Source organism: Ambystoma mexicanum, chromosome 5p, assembly GCF_040938575.1.
Source record: "Ambystoma mexicanum isolate Mex_15411 chromosome 5p, UKY_AmexF1_1, whole genome shotgun sequence".
Lineage (NCBI taxonomy): Eukaryota > Metazoa > Chordata > Amphibia > Caudata > Ambystomatidae > Ambystoma > Ambystoma mexicanum.
The window spans coordinates 147,407,545-147,430,775 of NC_090930.1; the positions used below are offsets into that span (position 1 = coordinate 147,407,545).

The 23,231-nt window shown below is 45.5% G+C and overlaps 1 protein-coding gene across 3 annotated transcripts in view; it reads left to right on the plus strand.

Moving 5' to 3' along the window:
- The window catches only part of LOC138480803 (vascular endothelial growth factor receptor kdr-like), a 1,018,894-nt gene that overhangs the window by 477,227 nt on the left and 518,436 nt on the right, over nt 1-23,231 (plus strand). For all 3 annotated transcript variants that reach the window (XM_069612549.1, XM_069612547.1, XM_069612548.1), the window contains exon 12: nt 21,649-21,760. In XM_069612549.1, the coding sequence (XP_069468650.1) occupies nt 21,649-21,760 (112 nt within the window). The remainder of the gene's footprint in view (nt 1-21,648; nt 21,761-23,231) is intronic.

Here is a 23,231-nt window from a genome sequence, read left to right on the forward strand (position 1 = left end):
ATTAAACAAATCTGTCAGTACATAAATATTGAAAGAACAAACAATAAATGTCAAATAACAGGTCAGCCTACATACAATTCGACAGTAATAAATATCCAAACAAATGTTGGAAAGGGCCCAAGATGTATTGAGTTCAGGGAACATAAAGAAGGGTCCAACTGTCCAGGGTCCGAATGTACGTTTCGGCGGGCCACCTGTCGGCCTTCCAAATCTGAACCCGCCTTCCTCGGGGCAGAATGAAAAGGAGTAGTCCCTACGGGGAAGCAGACAGATGCACAATGAATGTGTTTGAAAAATAAATAAAAAATGTCTTTTTCTATTGTTATTATTTCGCTCATCTACATCTCTAAGTATGTTAACTAAAGGCCATAGGGCCGGAAAGCATGTAGCTTAATTGCAAAAATCAAAGACTCCTGATTAAAAGTAGTGGGCCGGGACAAGCCTTACCCAATAATACTGGGGGGATTCCACGGACACAGATTACTTGACACGGGTCCACGCCATGGCGGGCGAGCGCAACACATCAAATTCAAAGGGTTTAGGAAAGCAAAAAGCCTACTTCCTGTGTGAATGAATGAATGATGCCATTACATTGTGGTCACTTGAATAAAATAATGTATATGCAAAATAGTTGGCATGAGGGGACAGCGTCCTACCTGAAAGTTGGCTGTATGGAAAGAGACAAAGAGCCTGCTGGTGTCTTCAGAAACGGACCTGAATGTGCAACAGTCTGTGATCTGTTTAGACAAGATATGTCTGAAATTAATGCATTGTGTTGCAGCAAAAAAGACTTACTGCAAAGATCACCGTGATTATATAGTAAATTGCAACTGGCAAATGAAATGGCTTACTTGTATAGGTCAATGAAGCCTCTGTGTGAAGCATGTAATAGCTGATCGCTGAATGTGCCTTATGAACATCATGCCTGCGTGACGGGTCCCCCGTGGACCTGAAATGACTAAGCCCAATGTTGAGTGGCACCATTCAGTTATGTGTGCACTAAAGGCCACAAGATGGTCATATTTGAAGAAATTATGTTGCGAATTTTAATTGCCAAGAAAAGGTTTAATTGACGTTAGTTGACAAGGATAGAATCGTGCAGTGAGTATTGCTTATTTTGCACAATGAAGGTGCATACGGAGAAACGGAGAAACGAAAAAACAGTCATAGTCAAAGAAATAATAATGCTTCGTGTTGTGATTTCCAAAAGAGTCCCGTTGCCATTAGTTGAAGTAAATCATACGGTGAGCATTGCCTACTACTCCCGCTAGTCGTGCCTAAAAAGGAGAATCTATGTGAAGTCCTTACCTGCGGCGGCGTGAATGCAGCATGCAAGGTCTGTCCGTGCAGCTGCTACGAGGCTGTACTGTGAGGGAGGCCTGCCGGGTAGCCAGATCCTCTAAAGTATTTCCTGGTTAGTGACATGGCACCTGCTGATAGGATGGGGGAAACCACACCCTCCTGTCAGTCAGTGGGCATGTCCCAGTGTGACTGGTCCGACGGACAGGTCCTCCAAAGCAATTCTCATTGCACAACGTGGCACCTGCTGTTAGGATGGGGAAAACACACCCTCCTATCAGTCAGTGTGCACCTTCAATATGATTGGTTAATTGAGGCGAGCCCTGTGTTGGTTCGCCTCGAGACCCACGCTGACTGCTGACAGTGCACAACATAGGGGGTGCGAGTGCTAGCATCTTAGTGGTGTACCCCTGAGCTCCAGAGGAAAACAAAGTGGCAGGATGCACTCCACACCTGCATTTGGTATGGTGACTGATCAAAACCCATAATGATTACAGCCATCGTACAAGTGTCAACCCCGTCAGCTTAGATCCGCTATATGAAAGCTATGTGGATTCATGGCTGGCTGCCTTTCTCCACTTCAGCAAGTGAGCAGAAGGAGGAATGCTGTGCTCCTTTGAGTGTCGGGGAGAATGAGTAATACCTCCCCTCACGGCCATGAGCTCTCACCATGAGATCTCCTTGGAACCAAGGTTCAGAGGCACACACAGAACAAAGGCCTGCCTCACACTAGGGTGTGGCATACCAAAGGGTCTTTCAAGCTGCAGGCTTGGGAAGGGGGCAGAGTTAGAGTAGCCAGAGAGGACAGAGAAGGGTTTCAAATCCCTTGCTTTTCTGTGGGTCTCTCTCTGTCTCCTTTCTGACCCCACTAGTTCCGTCAGAACAAGGCACTCTGGGTATAATGAAAGATGGCAAAGGTCACTTGTCACAGCGACAGTGATTGGATCTCATACAGCAGGCTTGCTGTTGTTCAATACCTTGTGTCTTTTGACCTTTATAAGGAAGGGTTCTCCTACTCCATGCTTAATTAATTTGTGACTCCCTCCTCGAATAAAAGAAAATCTTTTGGGGCGCTATTGGGATTGCAGTCCAGGTCCAAAGGCCTCTGCCACATGCGAGACAGTCTGGTCCAAGGCAGAGGAAAGCTTGGTCCCCTAACGACTCCCAGGAAACGTTGCGCATGCCTACTGTTTGGACCAAGACCTGCCACTCTGCCATTTGAACTGGAAGCAGGCTCCTCCCGGGAGGTGAAGGACTAGGTGCCAACCAAGCTCCCTGGAGTGGGAGTGAAGAGTAAAAATGGCTCACTTTGCCATAGAGCCCCTGGAGTGGGAAGCATTGTGAGAAGCCGAAAGTAGCTTGGACCCTTGTGTCTGCCACTTCAAACAGCCCTAAAACTGACTTGACTGTGTTTGAAGTCTTCAAACCACACAGGACCAGCGGTTGTGCCTTTGGCACTTTTTTCTACCTTCAAACTAATGCTTGCATTCTTTGAACCAGTTCACCACAACATCGCACCAGCTGTGCTCATTGACACTTTGACCCCAACAACAGCTCACCCCTGTGGAAGTCTTCAAACCACCACATCTTCAAGCAACGCATTGAACGACCAGGACCATCAGATCAACCCGACACAAATCTCTACTCAACCCGCTGCAAGCATCCTGTCATGATACGAATCGACCCAACGGTACCCATTGTCTTGAACCAGCTAAACTTTGAAACCGACCCTAAAGGATTCATCTAAATGAACTGCTTGAAAGCTTCATCAAACCTCACAGAGTTTCGATTCGAGCCCGACGATGACTTGTAGTTTGGATCAATGCGACTCGCTGCATTTGAACCCGGTTTGACCTGAGAGGACAGTGTTTAGAAGCCCAGTTCAATGCTGTTGAACCACACAAGAAGAGAATAAGGTACTATTGACAGGTCCAAGCCACCTAGTTCACTTTTGGGACCATCGTGGCTGATAAGCGATAGATCGGCGTGTGATTTTATGGGTACAGCTAGTATGTATCAATTGCGGTTGCCCTGAAATCCTTATTGGATTTCACCAACTCTTCGGATCAGCGAGCCACACCCTACTGCCATTCGGCCCCATGTCATGCTTTACAACTTCTGCCAGCCTGAAGCTTTCTTTTAGCCAAAAGCATTTTGGGACTGGTAGTTTTGCTATATTTCCAATATAAATATGGGCCTATATGTCCCAACAATAAGGTCCGGATTCCGCAAAGCCACCGGGAATGTCATGGGGGTCACTTGGCAGCTGTGAGTATACTGCCTGTGCTTTATAGCGCAGGCAATCCTGAGCTGTCGGGAGGGGCCTGCGGGCACATCTTTTTCATTGAGTCTCTAGTGAACATTGGATGTGAGTATTGACATATGCTATCGTTTTTCCTTTCACGAGTGAATTAATTTCTAAGAAGAACAATGGCGAAGCTCCGGTCGGTACCGAGTGGCGCTCACTTTATTTTGATACTTTTGACAGTCTTATAAATTAAATCTACGGAGCTAATGAACTGGTGAATTAATACATTAAAAGCTGTGCTCATAATTAGAGTGTGCGAGTGAAATAATTAAAGGATGAAAGGAAGAAGGTCTATATTATGGATTCTTGATGGCAGTGTTATAATTAGCACGCGCCACTGTGTAATCACGGAGTTATTAGCGCGGGTAGGAGCCGTCATTGATGAAAAGTCTGTCTTCGATACCTCTACCCTTTGCAATCTCCTGAGCTGAGGACATTTCTGCTGACTGCTGCCTAGAAACACTGCCAGAAAAAAGACTTTACATCTCACTACTGGACAGAGAACTTCACATGTGTTTCACCTCACTGTTTATTTTTTATTTTTTAGGAAATGTTAGTTTGATTTGTATTTTTGAACACACCCTGCAATGTGTAGCCCTCAAATGGTGCAAATTAGTCATGAGCAACAAACATTCTTTTTGGACAGCTGCAACCAGAAGGGGGCAGTATGATGATAAATGTCTTCTTTAATAGCAAAGTGAGACCAGTATCCTTTCACAATATTGCTTAGTCTATTGTTTCTCTGCTGCCGATTATCCCCGTTTCAAATACAAACATCCATATTTTCAATGAACAGCCCGGCTGGTACACCTTCTTCAGCTCTTTTAGTAGCACAGGCTGAGTGAGGGTGGTCTATGCTATTCAGGAGGAGTGTGCGCCCGCACAGATGCAGCACAAACTGCAATAGAACGGTGGTACCAAAATAAAACAATGTCCAGCCAAGGTTTGCTGAAAATAGGGACTTTAATCAAAACCAATGCAATCAGCTTATTAAAAACACTAGAGACACACCCCATAAAAGAAACACAGAGAATGTACACCTTTAATAAGAATGGGCATTCTGGGTGGATAAGCAGTGGTATTCAGCCTTAAGGACTTCAGGAGCAAAGTCAGTGTTCAAGAATATGTCTTTAATGGGCATGTACGGGGACTTAACCGCCACCATGAACTTTTAAGGTGGACCATAGGAGACAGCGCGTCTTCAATTACTGGTTTTATCTTGTCTTTGGAGCTTAACAGTGCTGATCTGGACTCTATGCATTTTTCTGCAGTCGAGGTAATCAAGACAATCGTGTGCTATGGTCCCAATGGAGAGTCGTTCGGCTGGTTCAAGGATCAAGCTCCTTTTGGATTGAGTCAGCGTTTGAGGCGGTTGAGTCGATGGCTTCCAATGGTGTGGTTTAACGATGAAACTATGCTTCCGAGCAATTGAGTCAGCATTCGAGTTGGCGGCTTCCAGCAGGTGGTGTCGACGCGCGCGTTAGTTGCTTCCACTGTGTCGAGGTGGCGATCGGGTTAATCAATGCAGTCCGCTGCAATTGATAAAGTCAACATCTGGATGGTTCAAAGAGCAGATCAGCGGTTCAAAGAATGTAGAGTGCCAAAAGAAGCAGCTCAGGTCCTGTAGTGGCTCAGAGTAAGTCGATCGCAGGCCTGCTAGTATACACAATAATTATGTTTTGAATCAGAGGTGCAGGCAATTAAAAATCCTGTTGGTACTCGGTGCTCCAGCAGCTGTCAGAATGCACATGTGTAATTTGAACCACAGGGCTGGTGGTGGGGCTCTGAGGAGACAATCTCATCAAAGGCACATGAGTGTGCTATAATTTTGACATGGATCAGGATAAAAAGGGAGCTGATTGGCAGACCTCTCGTCCCATCGTTTAATTAATACAACTTCAAAAAGTTCAAGCTATCTCAACCTCACCAGAAGGCGTTCTGTCACTAACTTGAGTCTCAAAAAATGTTGGCCTCTAAAGATAGTGCAGAGGACGTGACTGGATGTTTCTGGTCACCTTATTCACAAAGGTGAACAGTGCATTTCCAGGGAGTATGTGTGCCACCACAACCAATCCGTGGACCAGGCCACGTTCATGCATTAGTGTTTAGAGGGTGCTCGCAACACTAATGAATAAGAGGGTCCCAAAACCCACATCGGAGCTGGTTGTGCATTTTGCAGTAAAGGACCTTAAAGAGCCTGTCATTAGCCTGTTATAATTCATATGCATTTGTAAGGATTGAGCTCCGTGTGCCAAGAAGTCCAGCATCAGCGGCAGCAGTTCTAGAAAAGGAAAACATGAGATGATTGGTGGTTGAAGGCATTCCACCTGCTAAGCAGCTGGGGCTCATCTGTACAAACATCTGTGCCATGTATGCACCACTGTAATGTTTTATAATCTGAGAATGCACTGACCCTGGAGAGCGCTAGTTATTCATTCTGTATGGCACCCTTGGAAGATGGATACAATCCTGTCTCTGCACCCCACGCTGGGATTCACTGGACATGGCCCGGCTCAGACAATCCGCCATATGAGGCATTTAGGATCCTGTCTGTGGATAATGCCCACTGGTGGAACATGCCTCTATGAGTCTGGTGCTAACACCAAACACATCCAGTATTTAAGTCATACCTGTTTCCAAAATGATGAGCTGGGATTGCATGGGGAATTTACCGCATGAGATAAATTGAACATGCAGCATGAGGTAAATAGATGTTATTTAGCCTATGTATTACTTTCTACCAGGTAAGCTAAGTATCCCATGTGAGGCCATCTCATAATTAGGAGGCATTTTAAAAATAGCATGTATATAAAATAGCACATGTTTTTTACGTTTATCATCATACTCATAGATAGGCCCTGGAAAATCATTGTCTGGTGCCTTAGCAGGATTAAAGTCAATGGGCCTCATTACAAGTTGGGCGGTATTGCAGTGGTAAATCTGCCGGAATACCACTAAACAGAATTACTGTTACCACCACTTGGTGCCATGGATTTTTCACGGGATTACAAGAGGTGGTAGGCAGTGTAAACCCTCATTTTTGAGTCCATAGTAGTCCATGGGGATTGGGGCGGAATTACCAGCACCGGTAATTCAAATGAATTTGCCGATTTTTGGCAGTAACCGGGCAGATTTTCCTCAAGCTTTTTGCTGGAAGAAAATCCTCCATCTCACTGCCAAACCTGTTGTACATCGGTGCGGTAATATGGCCGTTACAGAATGACCACTGTGTTACCGCAGTTTTTTACTGCACTGCCATACATTGTTAAAGCCTTGTGTAGTGATGACAACTCTATTCAGAGCAGTTTACTGTAAGCCAATTTGAATTGAAACATCTACAAAGAGTGCTTTCTGATTATCAACCCACAGCCATTCTACAAAGTGTTACATTATTTAATTTAAAATCCCACAATTACTGTTTCCGTCGGTCAGCAGTTTTTCATGGTCCCTACCTACCATCAGAAATAAACCAATGTTCTTATGTGGGGGTATCCTTTCCATGTTGGGGAGGGGAGAGCTTTCCGTGGACCTGGGCAGCTCATGCCCCCGATGTTGCCAGCTTCCCTTGTTCATCAGCATCATACGTGTTAATGCTTCGCCATCTGGAGATGCTATGATGAGACTTTGGGGTTCCTGAAACTGTTGCTTGGCAACTACTATTTGCAGTCCGCATCCCCCTTTTTGTATGCCCTGTCTGCCTAAATTGAAAAGAGATTGGTTGTGGGGCTCTTTTGCCGGGCACGTTCACATTTCCTAACAGCCCGAACCCTTCTGGTTGTGTAATGGTCGTCAGCGTACCACTTGTGCTATGCTGAGGCCTCTGAGTTTTCGAGGTAGGGGAGTTAAACTCCCCGCTTCTTGTCCTTTACAGTCAACATTTGCAGTGGAGGTGCCAAGACAAGTGGGACCACAGACTCTGGATTGCTTTACCATGCCCACCTCAGAGAATTGAAGATTACAAGACCAATTAGATCAAACGATACAACCATCAAGCTCACCAGACAAACCCCTGTGCCCAGATATGAAACCGTACACTACAACCATCATTCTCACCAGACAATCCCCTGTGCCCAGGCATGAAACCATACACTACAGCCATCACTCCCACCAGACGAGCCCCTGTGCCCAGACATGACACCATACACTACATCCATCACTCTCATCAGACAAACCCCCAGACATGAAACCATACACTACAGCCATCACTCTCATCAGACAAACCCCTGTGCCCAGATATGAAACCATACACTCCAACCATCGCTCTCAACAGACAAACCCCTGTGCCCAGACATGATACCATACACTCCAACCATCACTCTCACCAGACAAACCCCTGTGCCCAGACATGAAACCATACACTACAGCCATCACTCTCACCAGACAAACCCCTGTGCCCAGACTTGAAACCATACACTACATCCATCACTCTCATCAGACGAACCCCTGTGCCCAGACATGAAACCGTACACTACAGCCATCACTCTCACCAGACGAACCCCTGTGCCAAGACATGAAACCGTACACTACAGCCATCACTCCCACCAGACAAACCCCTGTGCCCAGACATGAAACCGTACACTACAGCCATCACTCCTACCAGACGAGCCCCTGTGCCCAGACATGAAACCGTACACTACAACCATCACTCTCAACAGACACACCCCTGTGCCCAAATATGAAACCGTACACTACAGCCATCACTCTCACCAGACAAACCCCTGTGCCCTTACATGAAACCATACACTACAGCCATCACTCCCACCAGACGAGCCCCTGTGCCCAGACATGAAACCATACACTACATCCATCACTCTCATCAGACAAACCCCCAGACATGAAACCATACACTACAGCCATCACTCTCACCAGACAAACCCCTGTGCCCTTACATGAAACCATACACTACAGCCATCACTCTCACCCGACAAACCCCTGTGCCCAGACATGAAACCGTACACTACAGCCATCATTCTCACCAGACAAACCCCTGTTCCCAGACATGAAACCGTACACTACATCCATCACTCTCAACAGACAAACCCTGTGCCCAGATATGAAACCGTACACTACAGCCATCACTCTCACCAGACAAACCCCTGTGCCCAGACATGAAACCGTACACTACAACCATCACTCTCAACAGACAAACCCCTGTGCCCAGACATGAAACCGTACACTACAGCCATCACTCTCACCAGACAAACCCCTGTGCCCAGACATGAAACCATACACTATAGCCATCACTCTCACCAGACAAACCCCTGTGCCCAGACATGAAACTATACACTACAGCCCTCTCACCAGACAAACCCATGTTCCCAGACATGAAACCATGCACTTGCCATCAATCTCACCAGACAAACCCCTGTGCCCAGACATGAAACCATACACTACAGCCATCACTCTCACCAGACGAGCCCCTGTGCCCAGACATGAAACCATACACTACAGCCATCACTCTCACCAGACGAACCCCTGTGCCCAGACATGAAACCGTACACTACAGCCATCACTCCCACCAGACAAACCCCTGTGCCCAGACATGAAACCGTACACTACAGCCATCACTCCTACCAGACGAGCCCCTGTGCCCAGACATGAAACCGTACACTACAACCATCACTCTCAACAGACACACCCCTGTGCCCAAATATGAAACCGTACACTACAGCCATCACTCTCACCAGACAAACCCCTGTGCCCTTACATGAAACCATACACTACAGCCATCACTCTCAACAGACAAACCCTGTGCCCATATATGAAACCGTACACTACAGCCATCACTCTCACCAGACAAAACCCTGTGCCCAGACATGAAACCGTACACTACAACCATCACTCTCAACAGACAAACCCATGTTCCCAGACATGAAACCATACACTACAGCCATCAATCTCACCAGACAAACCCCTGTGCCCAGACATGAAACCATACACTACAACCATCACTCTCACCAGACAAACCCCTGTGCCCAGACATGAAACCATACACTACAACCCTCACTCTCACCAGACGAACCCCTGTGCCGAGACATGAAACCATACACTACAGCCATCAATCTCACAAGACAAACCCCTGTGCCCAGACATGAAACCATACACTACAACCATCACTTTCACCAGACATACTCCTGTGCCCAGACATGAAACCATACACTACAGCCATCACTCTCACCAGACGAACCCCTGTGCCCAGACATGAAACCATACACTACAGCCCTCACTCTCACCAGACGAACCCCTGTGCCCAGACATGAAACCATACACTACAACCATCACTCTCACCAGACGAACCCCTGTGCCCAGACATGAAACCATACACTACAACCATCACTCTCACCAGACGAACCCCTGTGCCCAGACATGAAACCATACACTACAGCCATCACTCTCACCAGACGAACCCCTGTGCCCAGACATGAAACCATACACTACAGCCCTCACTCTCACCAGACAAACCCATGTTCCCAGACATGAAACCATGCACTTGCCATCAATCTCACCAGACAAACCCGTGCCCAGACATGAAACCATACACTACAGCCATCACTCTCACCAGACAAACCTCTGTGCCCAGACATGAAACCATACACTACAACCATCACTCTCACCAGACAAACCCCTGTGCCCAGACATGAAACCATACACTACAGCCATCACTCCCACCAGACAAGCCCCTGTGCCCAGACATGAAACCATACACTACATCCATCACTCCCACCAGACAAACCCCTGTGCCCAGACATGAAACCATACACTCCAACCATCACTCTCACCAGACAAACCCCTGTGCCCAGACATGAAACCATACACTCCAACCATCACTCTCACCAGACAAACCCCTGTACCCAGACATGAAACCATACACTACAACCATCACTCTCACCAGACAAACCCCTGTTCCCAGACATGATATCATTGTATCCTGGTGGAAACATGAAACGATACACTACAACCATCAAGCTCACCAGACTACCCCCTGTGCCCAGACATGATTCATTAATTGTATCCTGGTGGAAACATGCAATGATGCACTACAACCATCAAGCTCACCAGACTACCCCCTGTGCCCAGACATGATACATTAATTTTATCCTGGTGGAAACATGCAATGATACACTACAACCATCAAGCTCACCAGACTACCCCCTGTGCCCAGACATGATACATTAATTGCATCCTGGTGGAAACATGCAATGATACACTACAACCATCAAGCTCACCAGACTACCCCCTGTGCCCAGACATGATGCATTAATTGTATCCTGGTGGAAACATGCAATGATACACTACAACCATCAAGTTCACCAGACTACCCCCTGTGCCCAAACATGATACATTAATTGTATCCTGGTGGAAACATGCAAAGATACACTACAACCATCAAGCTCACCAGATAACCACCCCTGTGCCCAGACATGATACATTCATTGTATCCTGGTGGAAACATACTAGCCTTTCAACCTTCGTGACCTCATGTCGCAGCACAAGCATACCCTGAGGCCTACACAAACCGGTCAGCTCTGAGTATCTCCTTCCTGCACTGCCACTCCCTGCTAGCTGCTTAGCGCCTCGCCATACCCTTCGTGGGAGCAGTTGGGTCCACATCACCTTTGCGCTAGAAAACATCCGCTGTATAATCAATCCTCAGCTGTTTCCAAATTGGCTTCATGATGGGTTCAATCATCCGTCGTCAAGTGTATTATTAGCAAGTCCACGCTGGCCCTCTTTTTGCCCAGTCCGAAAGCCTTGGCAACAGTTGCCCCCCCCCCATCTCATTCCCCTGATCCTCGACCCCAACTGTCTCCCCTAAGTCCTCTTTTTGGCCTGATTGCCTCACCATTTCACAATGGATGGACTGCAAGTCAATGTAGCTCCTTCCACTGGTCCATCTCTACAACAACAAAATACATTAACCATATGTCCCCATACCTCTTCCCTATACACCTCTCTCATGCACCCACTGGGCCTTGGGGACCTCCACCTACCAGGTGTTTACATGTCATCACCAGTCTTAGCATAATGATACCCTCTAACTCCACAACTGGGTGGAAGAGGTTGTGCAGGATTCCTGCCAACCCCTGTCAGAAATGTTTTCAACACGGCCAACACATGTTGGCCACTCACTCGGGACCCATACTCAGAAATAACTACCCAAACCCCTCCCTCCCTGTCTTACCTCTCAGAAACTGTTCATAGCCACCACCAGGCAAATCCACTCCAGCCCCAACATGCCTAGCACCAACACTGGTCCCATACTTCTCTGGTATCTTTTGCTTTTTCTCATGGTTAGCTGTACAGATTAGCTGTACACCCTTGTTGCTCCACCATACACCCTCGCCTCTCCAAACAACCCTTCACGCCCCACTCTCTCGAAGGCCCTAAAGCAATGGGTTGAACACAACTCAGAACAGGTGTCATCCACTGGGAACGAGGCAATGGGCCTCATTACGTCTTCGGCGGTAGCCATGGCGCTATTGGCGGCATGGCTGCCTGCCGCTGAAATCGGTCTGGGTTCCCAGAATGGGAAATTACCGGGCCATTCCAAGTTTGGAGGGCCCGGTAATTCCTCCCTCCAAGAACCCGGGCCCGGACCTTCCCCATTCCCATTGAGGCCACATAGGGCTCAATGGGAATGGGAGAGGGTGCAAACAATGGGCCGATTACGAGCGGCCCGTTGTTTGCTCCCTCTTCCCCTCGCTGGACCCGGTAGGGATGCCTGGTGTGACCAGGCGCTACTTACCGGGTCCTGCGAGGGGATCTTGTAATGAGGCGGAACAGGTTTAACGGGTCTGCCTCCTTTAGCGGAGCCCGTTAACCCGTTCCGATTCAGTCGTAATGAGGCCCAATGAATCCAAAATGCAGTTTTCCATCCCTGGAATGTCTTGCCCTGAAAACAAAATGCCACTTCAAACACAACAATACTGTAAGGGACGTAATTTAGGGTTCGCCAGGGGTCGCACTTGCAGCACCTGAGATCTCCCTTGCTACCCTTATGGCCTTCCTTGCTACCCCTAAACAAAATCATTACAATCTCCTGGGCTGTGGCCAATGCCAATGCCATGTGCCTCTTTCTTTCTAGAGTTGCCGGCTTTCTTATTTATTTATTTGTATTTGTAGAGCACACTGCTGCCCACAGGCATCGAGGCGCTATGAGACAACTTAAGAAGGCTTGATTCAAGGTGACACAAATGCGGCCTCAGCAGACAAAGCTTGGTACCGAGAGCATGTTACAGTTACAGGATTCACAGAAACAGCAGAATGCATACATGAGTGTATAGAGCATAGACAACAAATGGCATATATGCACTGTCAAACAAAGAGCCTAGTTTTGATAGCTTTCCTGAAGGTTGCATGGGAGTCAATCATCCTAACGAAGGGGGCGAGGGAGTTCCAGTAGGTGGCTGCCATGTTGGGGAAGCTTGAACCGCCGCCCGCACTCTGCGGGTGAAAGGGACAGTAATTCTGTTGGCATAGGCCGCTCTGGTGGGTCTGGAATGGGTGTGAGGGAGATTCTGTGAGCTAGATAGGGTGGGATCAGGCTTCCTAAAAAAACAGGCGTTCCACAAGTGTAACACTGAGTAGTGACCCTAAATAAGAAAGAATAGGAATAACAAATCATTTGTCTTTCTGGAATTCCATACACTACTTTCTAGACTCATTAAAGGTTTATTTCAGACACACTTCAGGGGGTACATATGGTGACCCTTTCTTGTATGAAATATATATCACGTTACAATGATATAGTAACCATATTTTTCATGCTGTACTTAGTACTTATTTTCATGGCATGTACTATGTGATGCCACGTCCTGTTTTGTCAACGAGTAACGGCTGTGTTCCTTCGCTTCCCGTGATGTCACTTCGGGGTGGGGTCAAATGGCATCACTTCCTGTGGTCATGGTCAAGGGTCATGTGATGTCACTTCCGCTACCCCTGGCATTTTGGTAAAATGACATCCCTGAATACTGTCCTTCGTTGCAATCATAGCAGCCACCAGTCCATGCAGGATTGCCTGTTCACTACTACAACCATGATCTCGTTATCCACCATAAACATCCCTATCCTGTCCCAGCACTGCCTGCACCAGCACCAGGAAGAATTCAAGAATGGCAATACTGTGCTTCCTAGCTCTGCACTCTGCTGATAGATTCCTGAGGACATTTACCCTGCCTTGTCTGAGAATACCTCCAACCCTCACTGCAGTGGCTCTATTGCTAGCCTCATTGGCGCCTTTGTGTTCCTTCATTTGCCTTCTGGCAACCCTCCCCATTGGCACCACTTTACATGCGAAGTTGAGGCCCACCAATAGTAGCTTTGCCCCCCCCGCCTCACACGTCTTCACCCTGGCCACCTCATCCAATGATTTTTTCTGCTTCAACTTTTGTGTCCCGGCAACTGGGACCCCACTGCTACCGAGTCGCGCCTCGAAACACTTGTGTATAGGCACGTTACAAATGCCATATCATATCATATCATATCATTTCCAACCCTAGACATGTAGGTATCACTGCAGGACCCTCTATTTTCACTGACGTCAGCGGGACACCCATGTACCATCATCCCCTCCCGAAAAATTACTCAGCAGGAGGGCACATTTTCCCTGCTCCACACACCTACCAACCCTAAATCACCCATTAATGAAGTATTTGCTTTAATCATGCTTATTTTGAGAAAGCAAATTCCAATAAGAGCTGAAATACCCAAAACAGTGCACATGCGACTGAACACACCCTGGACAGAGCTTTGTCAACACAGCACTGACCCTCAAACTGAACCCCCAGTAAGCAGAAGTCATCTGAGTGCGTAGACAGCGGCCTGAGTGCCGACTTGAAGTCCCATTTTCCTATCGCAGCCTTCTCTCACATTTCCTAATCAAAAGGATTGACCCATCCACAACATATTAGGCCTCTGGGTCAATGTAATCATTGTTCAACTTCCCCTCAAGCTAAAACAGGTGACTTATTCACCTGAACTCCCCCTTTTCTTTCGTTGACACCATCACCACTGGAATTAGTTCCAGGAGTGGTGCAGTGGAGAATGGCCCGCCCATCCACCCTTCTGCCATCTCCTTGCTCAGTTTCTTGTCCACCAATCTGTTGTGTTTACATGACAATAGTAAGTTCGCTGTCCACCTGCCCTTCCCCGGCCCCCTGTAATGAAGTCTAAACTCCTCACTGAACTCATCATGGTTTGGGATCTAGCCACACCCACAATATGAATCCCTTAAAAGTCCTTCCCCAACAACCCTCTGTTGCCCCCCCCCCCGTTAACTCTTTGTTCATAACATTACACTGATGGATGTTTCACTGCAAATTTGGTGCATCTCTGTTGTGGCGGCATGCGGCTTGAGCGCATGCCGCTCTCTTGTAAGGCCAGCACCCCCTCTCCTCCTCTGCCAAAACCTGCCTGTCCCCCCTCACCTCTCTGAGTGGGATGGGTGGGAAAGAGTATTTCTGGTCTTGTAAGCACCTCCCGTTTTTAAGCACGAGAACGGAATTCGAACCTGTGTTACTCTCACCATCAGCCACGTCAGCTCCATCCACTGTAACCACACCTCTGCATCAGTCTCTCCCATGCCCACAACTTGCACCTGATCAGGATTCCTCATCATTGCAAAGGCACACAAAACCTCAGAAATTCACCTGGGATTTCCTTATGCAGTCTATGTCTTCCATTAGTGCTCAGCTCTGCTCTGGGAACCTTTTATAACATACTCCTGCGTAGATGAAAAAAGCCCTTCTAGTGGCTGATGGGACACTTGGCCTCCTTGCCAGTCCCCTCTCTTCTTCCTTCGACTGCCCTTTACACCCCACTTCCCTTTGTAGCAATTTGAATATTTCCATACATTCCCCTGCTCGGATCATGTCCTTCGCATGCTTGGCAGCTTATCCTTCAGAATCCTTTCCCTCTGTTTCCATTTCTCTACCCCCTGTGGGTGCCCCGCCCTCACTCCACTTCCATACCCTCTCACATGCCCTGTGTATGTCTCCGTGAGCACCAGAGGGTTAGTGTGTTCTTGCAAAGGTGATCTGCCACTCCCCACCATCACCACGTTCCTCCTAGGGCCATCTTCTTGGCTTCCGAAACCAGCCGTACTCTCACATGCTGTGACCACTTCGTTCGGAGAATGCATGTCACCTAGCCTCCCTGAGGCCCTTCTCAAGAATGAATTCCATAATCCCATTCCATCCGACCCTTACTGCTGCTCTTAACCCAAACAACTTAATCCCCACCACGACCACTCATCGTTCCCTCGCCCTGCTCTCAACATCAATCTCCAACACCCCTCTGCCATGTCTACGTTCACCACATTGCCACCACATTGCCACCACATTTCCACCACAAGCGGGGTTCTTCTTCAGCTCTTCACTCCTGCCTGACCAATAGGGATCCATTCCTCAGAGCATCTTCTCCCCTGTCTCCCCTTCTTACTGTAATGGAGACCACTTAGAACCTACCCCATTGTGTCCCCATTCATTGCCCCACCCCTCATGTCTCCTACGTAATCCCGTCACTGAGCCGTCTGAACCCTAAGGCTGCTCTGCACAGCTCCCTTTCTTTTAATGATTCCCTATTCCCATCGAAAAAGCAACTTGCCCTCCCTTCGGGGCCCAGCTCCATCTATATAGACCACTTTTAGTAAAGATGCCATGGCCTCCTACTGTTATGTTATGCTATGTTATGTTATGTTATTTTATGTTATGTTATGTTAAAGGACATGAGTGGTCCCATGGTGCTCTGACAAATCCGAAAAGGATAAGTTAGTGGTACTGAGTAGGGAAAAAGTGCACGAGAGCTGTGATATTCTGTTGGCAGCTTCAGTTCATTTTACACCGTACGCTGAGCGTAAGTATGATTATTTTCAGTTGGTAGTTATCATGTGCTGTTTTGCAAAGCTATGTGTGTTACTGTTGCCTCAATATGCCCTGTCATCAGGTTGCACCTTTTCATTTGCCTTCTGGCTTCTACTCTTAATTTCAACCAACTCACTGTGATGTGTGAACCTGAGCAAATTGCTTCATCGCCTTGTGCCTCTATTCCCATATATACTGCAATTAGGATGAATTAAAAACTGGCAAACCACAGGTATTGAGCCCTTTATCAATAAGTGGGCTTCAGGGGTCGCAAAATCTACTAGCCCACTAGCATTGGGAAGTAGTTTCCATGGAGGGCGAGTGCCATTTGCATGATGCTCGACCTTGCTGGTGAGTTTGGGGATGTTAGAAACTTAATTTTCATTTACTGCAAACACACTTTGTTTGCAGTAAATGGCAAATACAAGTTTCACTGTGCATACCTGACAGCATTGACCAAATATGAAGTGTGCAATGTGTGTGATATATTGACCCACTCAACAGCATTGCACCACATCACCAAGCTGCATTTGCACAAGAAACAGCAACCTGGCGGTGCAGGCTCCTGTGCATGCCAGGACCTCAAAACTGCATTTTGACAGCAATAAAAGATGGCTGCACCATCCTGCCTAATACACTTCAGGCAAGATGGATCAAGGGGACACACTGAAAAAGTATGCCAGTGTGTTCTGAGACATATATATGCAATCAAGTGAACAGGCAGCACTGCATTGCTTCAAAAGCCAAAAACTCCCCTTCAAAATGAAACCTTTTTCACCCTTTCAAAATGCTGTGTTATGCTATTTCCATCTGTGCATTCTGAAACCACTGTGATGGAAACGGTCCTGCCAGGCCCAGGATAATTCATTGTGCCTCAGAAAAACTGGGCATAATTCCTGAATGACAGGCCCTGTCAAAGTAGATTTGAAAGAAATCAACAAGCAACTTCCTTTTCACTCGAACGGGAACACACATTTATTTATTTCCAAAATGTATCCAGGCGCAGCAGTTCAAAGAGACTTTTTACTCTCTGAGCCAGGTCAAGGATAAATGTATCTATACTTTAGATAAAACTCCTGCTGCAAGGAAATGACTATAGCTCCAAAGACAGTGGCAATCTGAGGAGCTGCAAACCGAATTAAAGAAAGAATGCGAGCAGTTTTTAACACATGTGGAAAAATGGGCTGTGCTGACAGAAGAAAAAAAATGGCCTGTTTAAAACTCAATTGTTAATGAAAGCCTATTTACTTAGCAATGTAAAGGAATTATGTTAGTGGTGATAATACACACATAGGATATCTTATGTCATAGGTTTGTTTAATTCAAGATCCAAAGCAAGAAATTAAACAGTTTAAAACACATGGGATGATTTGCGAACTCTCAGAAAAACCTGTTATTCCAGTTGTAAGCTATGAAACTCCCCCAAGGAAGGGAGATACACCATAAATCCAGGACACGTAGGTGCAAAGTGCCAACTTGAAAAACTTTGTATGGAACAGGACAATGAAAGTTCACAAGCTTGTCAGACATTCCTCTGCGCTCCAGGCTGAGACAATAGCAGTCCTGGGATACTCACCTGTCAAGTGTGAAGGGGCAATAAAACCTTCAATTAAGTGTAGAAACACCCTCCCCTTGAAGGAAATGACAACTGCTTGCAGTTGGAGGAAGAATAAAAAACAGGATCTGGTAACAAAGGGACTGCCTTTTGGTGCCAGAGACTATGTTATAAAGAAACCTTAAAGACTTTTATTTCTGTAGCAAGAATTAGCAGAAATTAAAAATGTGCAGTTTGAAATCTAATTTGGGGGCTGTCTTATAAAACTTGGTAGAACTCATTGCCGCATGGGGAACAGAAGTTACGAAATATGACAGATTCTAAGGAAAGTATTAATGTGGCGAACATAAAATTTGGTAAATACATCCTTGGGGACAATTTGCATTTGTGTATAAAATTGGAGAATTTTAGGCCAACTCTTTAACGTGTAAAATTACCAAAATGTATTAGAAAGGCGAAACAAGGTTGCACAGACCTGAGGATTGGACTGAAATGTGATGCAAACAATATGTAACCTGTGTGTATAATTTGCTAAGAGATTACAAGTAAAGAAATTTATGTTTTTTGGCAAAATCGGATTTTAAGTAAAGTAAATGTGGGGGTATTGGGACATTGTAAACCTCATCTCATACACCTGACACCGTCCCCTTAGAAATCCAACCAACTGAGAGCAAGGTGGAGACTAGCTCCCCTGCCCAATCCAAGTAGGTTAGGGGCGTGCATAGTTAACCCAGCCAACCCTCTACCTTGATGATGTCATTGGGCATTATAAATAAGGATCCCTGACAAGACCCTGGACACACACACTCTTCCTGATTTCCTGCGCTGCGTTCCTGTTCCTGTTTCATTTTCAAGACTCCATATCCCAACAATAAGGCCGAGCATTGCTGATCCTATTCCAGGGCCCATTGCAAAGCCCAAGCATTGCATCCTAATCCAGCAAGGCCTACCCCACACTAATAAAACCCACTAATCTCCCAGGAACCAGGAGAAACCGTGGTACTTTTGGCATCTTAATCCAGCTTGGCCTGCTGCCACTCACTGCAATCCTGCAATCCTGCTACCCTGATGACCTATAGTATCCTGTAACCAGAATTGCCAGTCCAGAAGAACTATACTTTGGTATCCAGTCCCTGCCAAGCTAATCCTGTCCCGCTGATTTTGTCCGGCTATCCTTTGTTAGACCAGATCTGTATGGTGACCAGAACCGCTGACTTTCCATAATCCAAACTAAAAAGTGGACTGTGAGTATCAATAGGAACCATAGAAAACCATAGCATACCTTGCCTTGCCTTGTCCTTAGTTCACCTCTCTAAGTCAACCTACCCTTATCCTGATAACTTGTAATATTGTCAAAAATCATTCTTGAAACCCTGCCTTTGATTTCTTGTGCTAGCGCCAACTTCTTTAATAATTTTGTCTTGTGAAATCCTAAACCCTTAGTCCTCTGTCGAGTGATCGGACTGGTTCTGCCAGGGCGGGCGCAGAGGTGATAGGGTTGAACTCGCGAGTCAACGCTGGTGCTTACTGTGTCTCAACCTGGTAGTCTAGACTGAATGCTCTAGGGTAGAGTAAAACTGTTCTTGTCAAAAATGATTTCTTTTCCTTTTTCGCGCCTTCAATTTCTCAAAACGCACCTCACTAGATCTTGCATAACTCACTCAATTTACCAGCTAGAGACTTAATTTTACTTCCATATTTAACCCGTTTTTATTAAAAACCGTTTTGGTAAATTCAGACGGGAATTGCAAAAGTTCACTAAATTTACAACGTGTCATTGGAGTATAAACAGTTTTAAATCTTCCATTCAATTTCAAATTGTATGCTTTTGCTCAATCCATTGCTTGTGATTGCTAGTATCTTTCCAGTATTGCTCCAGTAATGAATTGTTTTTGTTTGAAGAGTTTTAGACACATTCATTGTTTTATTCATCCATTTCCGAGTGTCATTTTAGCATTGCCAGGGTTTAAAATCCATTTTTCTCTCTTGTTTGGGGAGGGAAGATCGGATTTCAATGATGTTTTCCATTTATCATTCCTGATTACCTGCTGCTTCTGTTTATCCACTTAGAATTGATTATTTGTGGGTTGAGGGGATATTTCAGGGGGAAATTCTAACTTAAGTTCTATCTTACCTAAAATCAAAAAGTGCTCCTATTCCCTGATGTTTTGTAGTTTTGTCAATAGAAGGTTAAACTAAGTGCATTGTTTACATTCCTATTGCTCTTATCACCCCATTGGTGATTGCTGCCCCATATTAAAAATTGCATGATTTCTTTTGAATTTTAAAATAACTAAATAAATATTACCTTTTATCAATCAGCCTGGTGCATGGTCCATTGTGACCCGGGGTATTTTTAAAAGGGGGTGTCATATGAGTGGTGCTCCATCTCAATATTGAATCTAACATAAGACATAAGCATTTCAATCACGCGCTGCATACTGGGCCGAGACAAAGGTGTGCGTCACCTGATTCAAATCCTTAACAAATGACAACATACACGAATTTACAAAAAGCACTGGTAAATATTTTTTCACCAATAACCTTGGGAAGTGCATTCCTCTTAGGGCGAGTATGTAGTCTAAGGAACTTGTCCTGCAAGTCTAGAGGGATTTTTAAGAATTTTCATGGCCTGGGCTTTTATATTTTAAAAGAAGACCAACACTTGCAGTTGTCCACAGTCATTATATGATGTTTGCACTTTATTCTGGAAGTGCACGTTTAGGCATTCCCTTGGATTCTCCCCCGAATCTCTCTTATCAAAGTGTCCACATGCAGGCATGCATCACGAAAAATACTTCTCAAAGAAAACATGCTGTTTATTAACTTTGATCTTTCCAAATTTCGTGACAGTTTAGCAAATCTAGGTCTTAGACCTTATGAGTTTGTAACTGTTGTTAAACGCTATAACTAGTTGTGTAAGAAAAAGTGTTTCTTTGTTTTGGTGTTTCTGAAATGCAAACTGCAGCTGTCTTCATTGCTTTGTTGCATCATCAGTATTTGATCAAAAATGCGTCTTTAAATGCATGTCCAGAATCTGTGGTAGCACCTGGGTGAACATACTTTGAGAATTATCTGTCTTGGGTTGAAAATGCTTTATTTAAAATATCACTGCCTGATAAACAAAGACATTTTCCTGGAGCAAACACTTGACATATTTGAGCTAATTTGCTTACCGAAAATGCATTTAGAATCAGGCTTTCGACTGGAGGTGAACTTCCACTGACGGCTACATGGTGGTGCTGTGGGCTACTTGTCTCAAATGGCTTAATCTATAGATAGATCGATAGATAGATAGTTGGATGGATAAATGGATGGATAATGGGTGGATAGGTAGGATAGATCGGGGGATAGATGGCTGGATGAATGGATAGATAGATAGATAGATAGATAGATAGATAGATAGATAGATAGATAGATAGATAGATAGATAGATAGATAGATAGATAGATAGATAGATAGATAGACAGCTTGCTCCCTGGAATAGTGAGAAACACTCCACTAGAAATCAAAGCTTGATGTTGAGATATACCCCAGCTGTACCAAGTCCCGTATGCCCAACAATGTTTGGCACAGCAATGGCAAGACATTCCTGACAAATCTTGTGTTGTGCTTTTGTGTTTCAGACTGTGAGCACTCTGACCACTTCTGCTACAAGCAATGTTTCTGGCATCTACTTCTGCATCGCCTCAAACCAATTCGGACGGGAGGAGCGGAGCATCCGGTTCTTCATATCAGGTAAATAAATGCGGTATTCGATATAAGAGACTATATTGAAGACAGATCAACTGGCTCCATGTCAGAAAATCTGGAAATCCTACCCAAGCTGGCCTTTAGATCCTCATAAATATCTTTGGGTTCAATTGTACCATAGTTACCGCCCAGCCTCATGTTATAATGGCCCTCTTTATCTAGTCCTGGCTCTTGAACCGACATCACTTTGCATTCTGGCTCTGATGCCCGTGGGCTTTCGGCGTGTTACAAGCATGCATAAACAAGCATAAACATGTAGGACAAGACACCTAATGGAGAAAAAAAACTGAGTAACAAATCCCAGCACGCAAAGGAGTATTGATTAAAAAGCCAGGACTTGAATAAGGCGCCCACCATAATATGGAGCTAATTCACAGCTCGGAGGAAATTTTGAAATCATATTTATGTTTGAACACAAAGTGTAGTGTGTATAATGTTTGCATGTCATCCTTTTTTCATGTTCTAGAAAGCTCAGTATGTTAGCATGGAAGTTGGGCCTTTTCATCTCAAGGGTGCATGTTGTCAAAATACCCAACTTTTAGTAGGCAAGAATAGAATGAGCATGGCCAGGGCCATTTTAAGCACGTTTGGGGCCCTGGGCACGGACATCTTTGGAGCCCCCCTCAATCAAACAAATTAAGGGATCAAGAATAATGGTCTCTCCCCTAACCCCCACCCGTTGCGCTCACAACCTATAGGTCGATATGCTGTCTCGCAGCATAATAAGCACGTTTACTCCCTTTAAGTCCCCTTACCTTCTTCATTCTTGCTCTAATCAGAATGATAAACAAAAAGCATTTGAAGACCAACATTGGCAGTCTACAAATAGGTTACTGCTCTAGTGCATACAGGATAATTGTTATCAATAACATACAGGAAGGTGTGCAGCCTGTAGTATTAATGCAGGACAATATGTAAAAGGTACATGTCACTCATAATAGACGGAGAACTCACACTAGTTGCCTCACAGAATGCAAAGGTGCTCATGCATGGACAGAGGAGACCAATTGGAAGGAAGGAGAACGCTATACATTCCGTAGCATGGATAGTGGATGCTGATTAGAAGCTACCAGGAAGGGGTCTGTATCCAGACAGAGTGAGATTAGAAGTGTGATATGGTTTTCAAATAGTGTTGTCATTAGATATCAAAGTAACAAATGCCTTTGGTGTGTGATATGAATATGCTCACTGTTAAAGTGGAAGCAACCCTATAGCCAGTGAAACCATGAATAAGTCTTTTATGAAGATCATACCATGAGAAGGAAATCACTCTGAAGGGCTGACAATTTTGAAAGGTTTAGGGACTGGCAATATAAGATTAAATGAGATGCCCAGGATCACACATTGGTTAAGGGCTGAAGGGGTGAAGCTGAGATTTGTGCCAACACTGCAATTTCTGCATTTTAACACTTTCTTTTCCAGTTCTTACCATCAACTAAAACAATCTCATTTTATA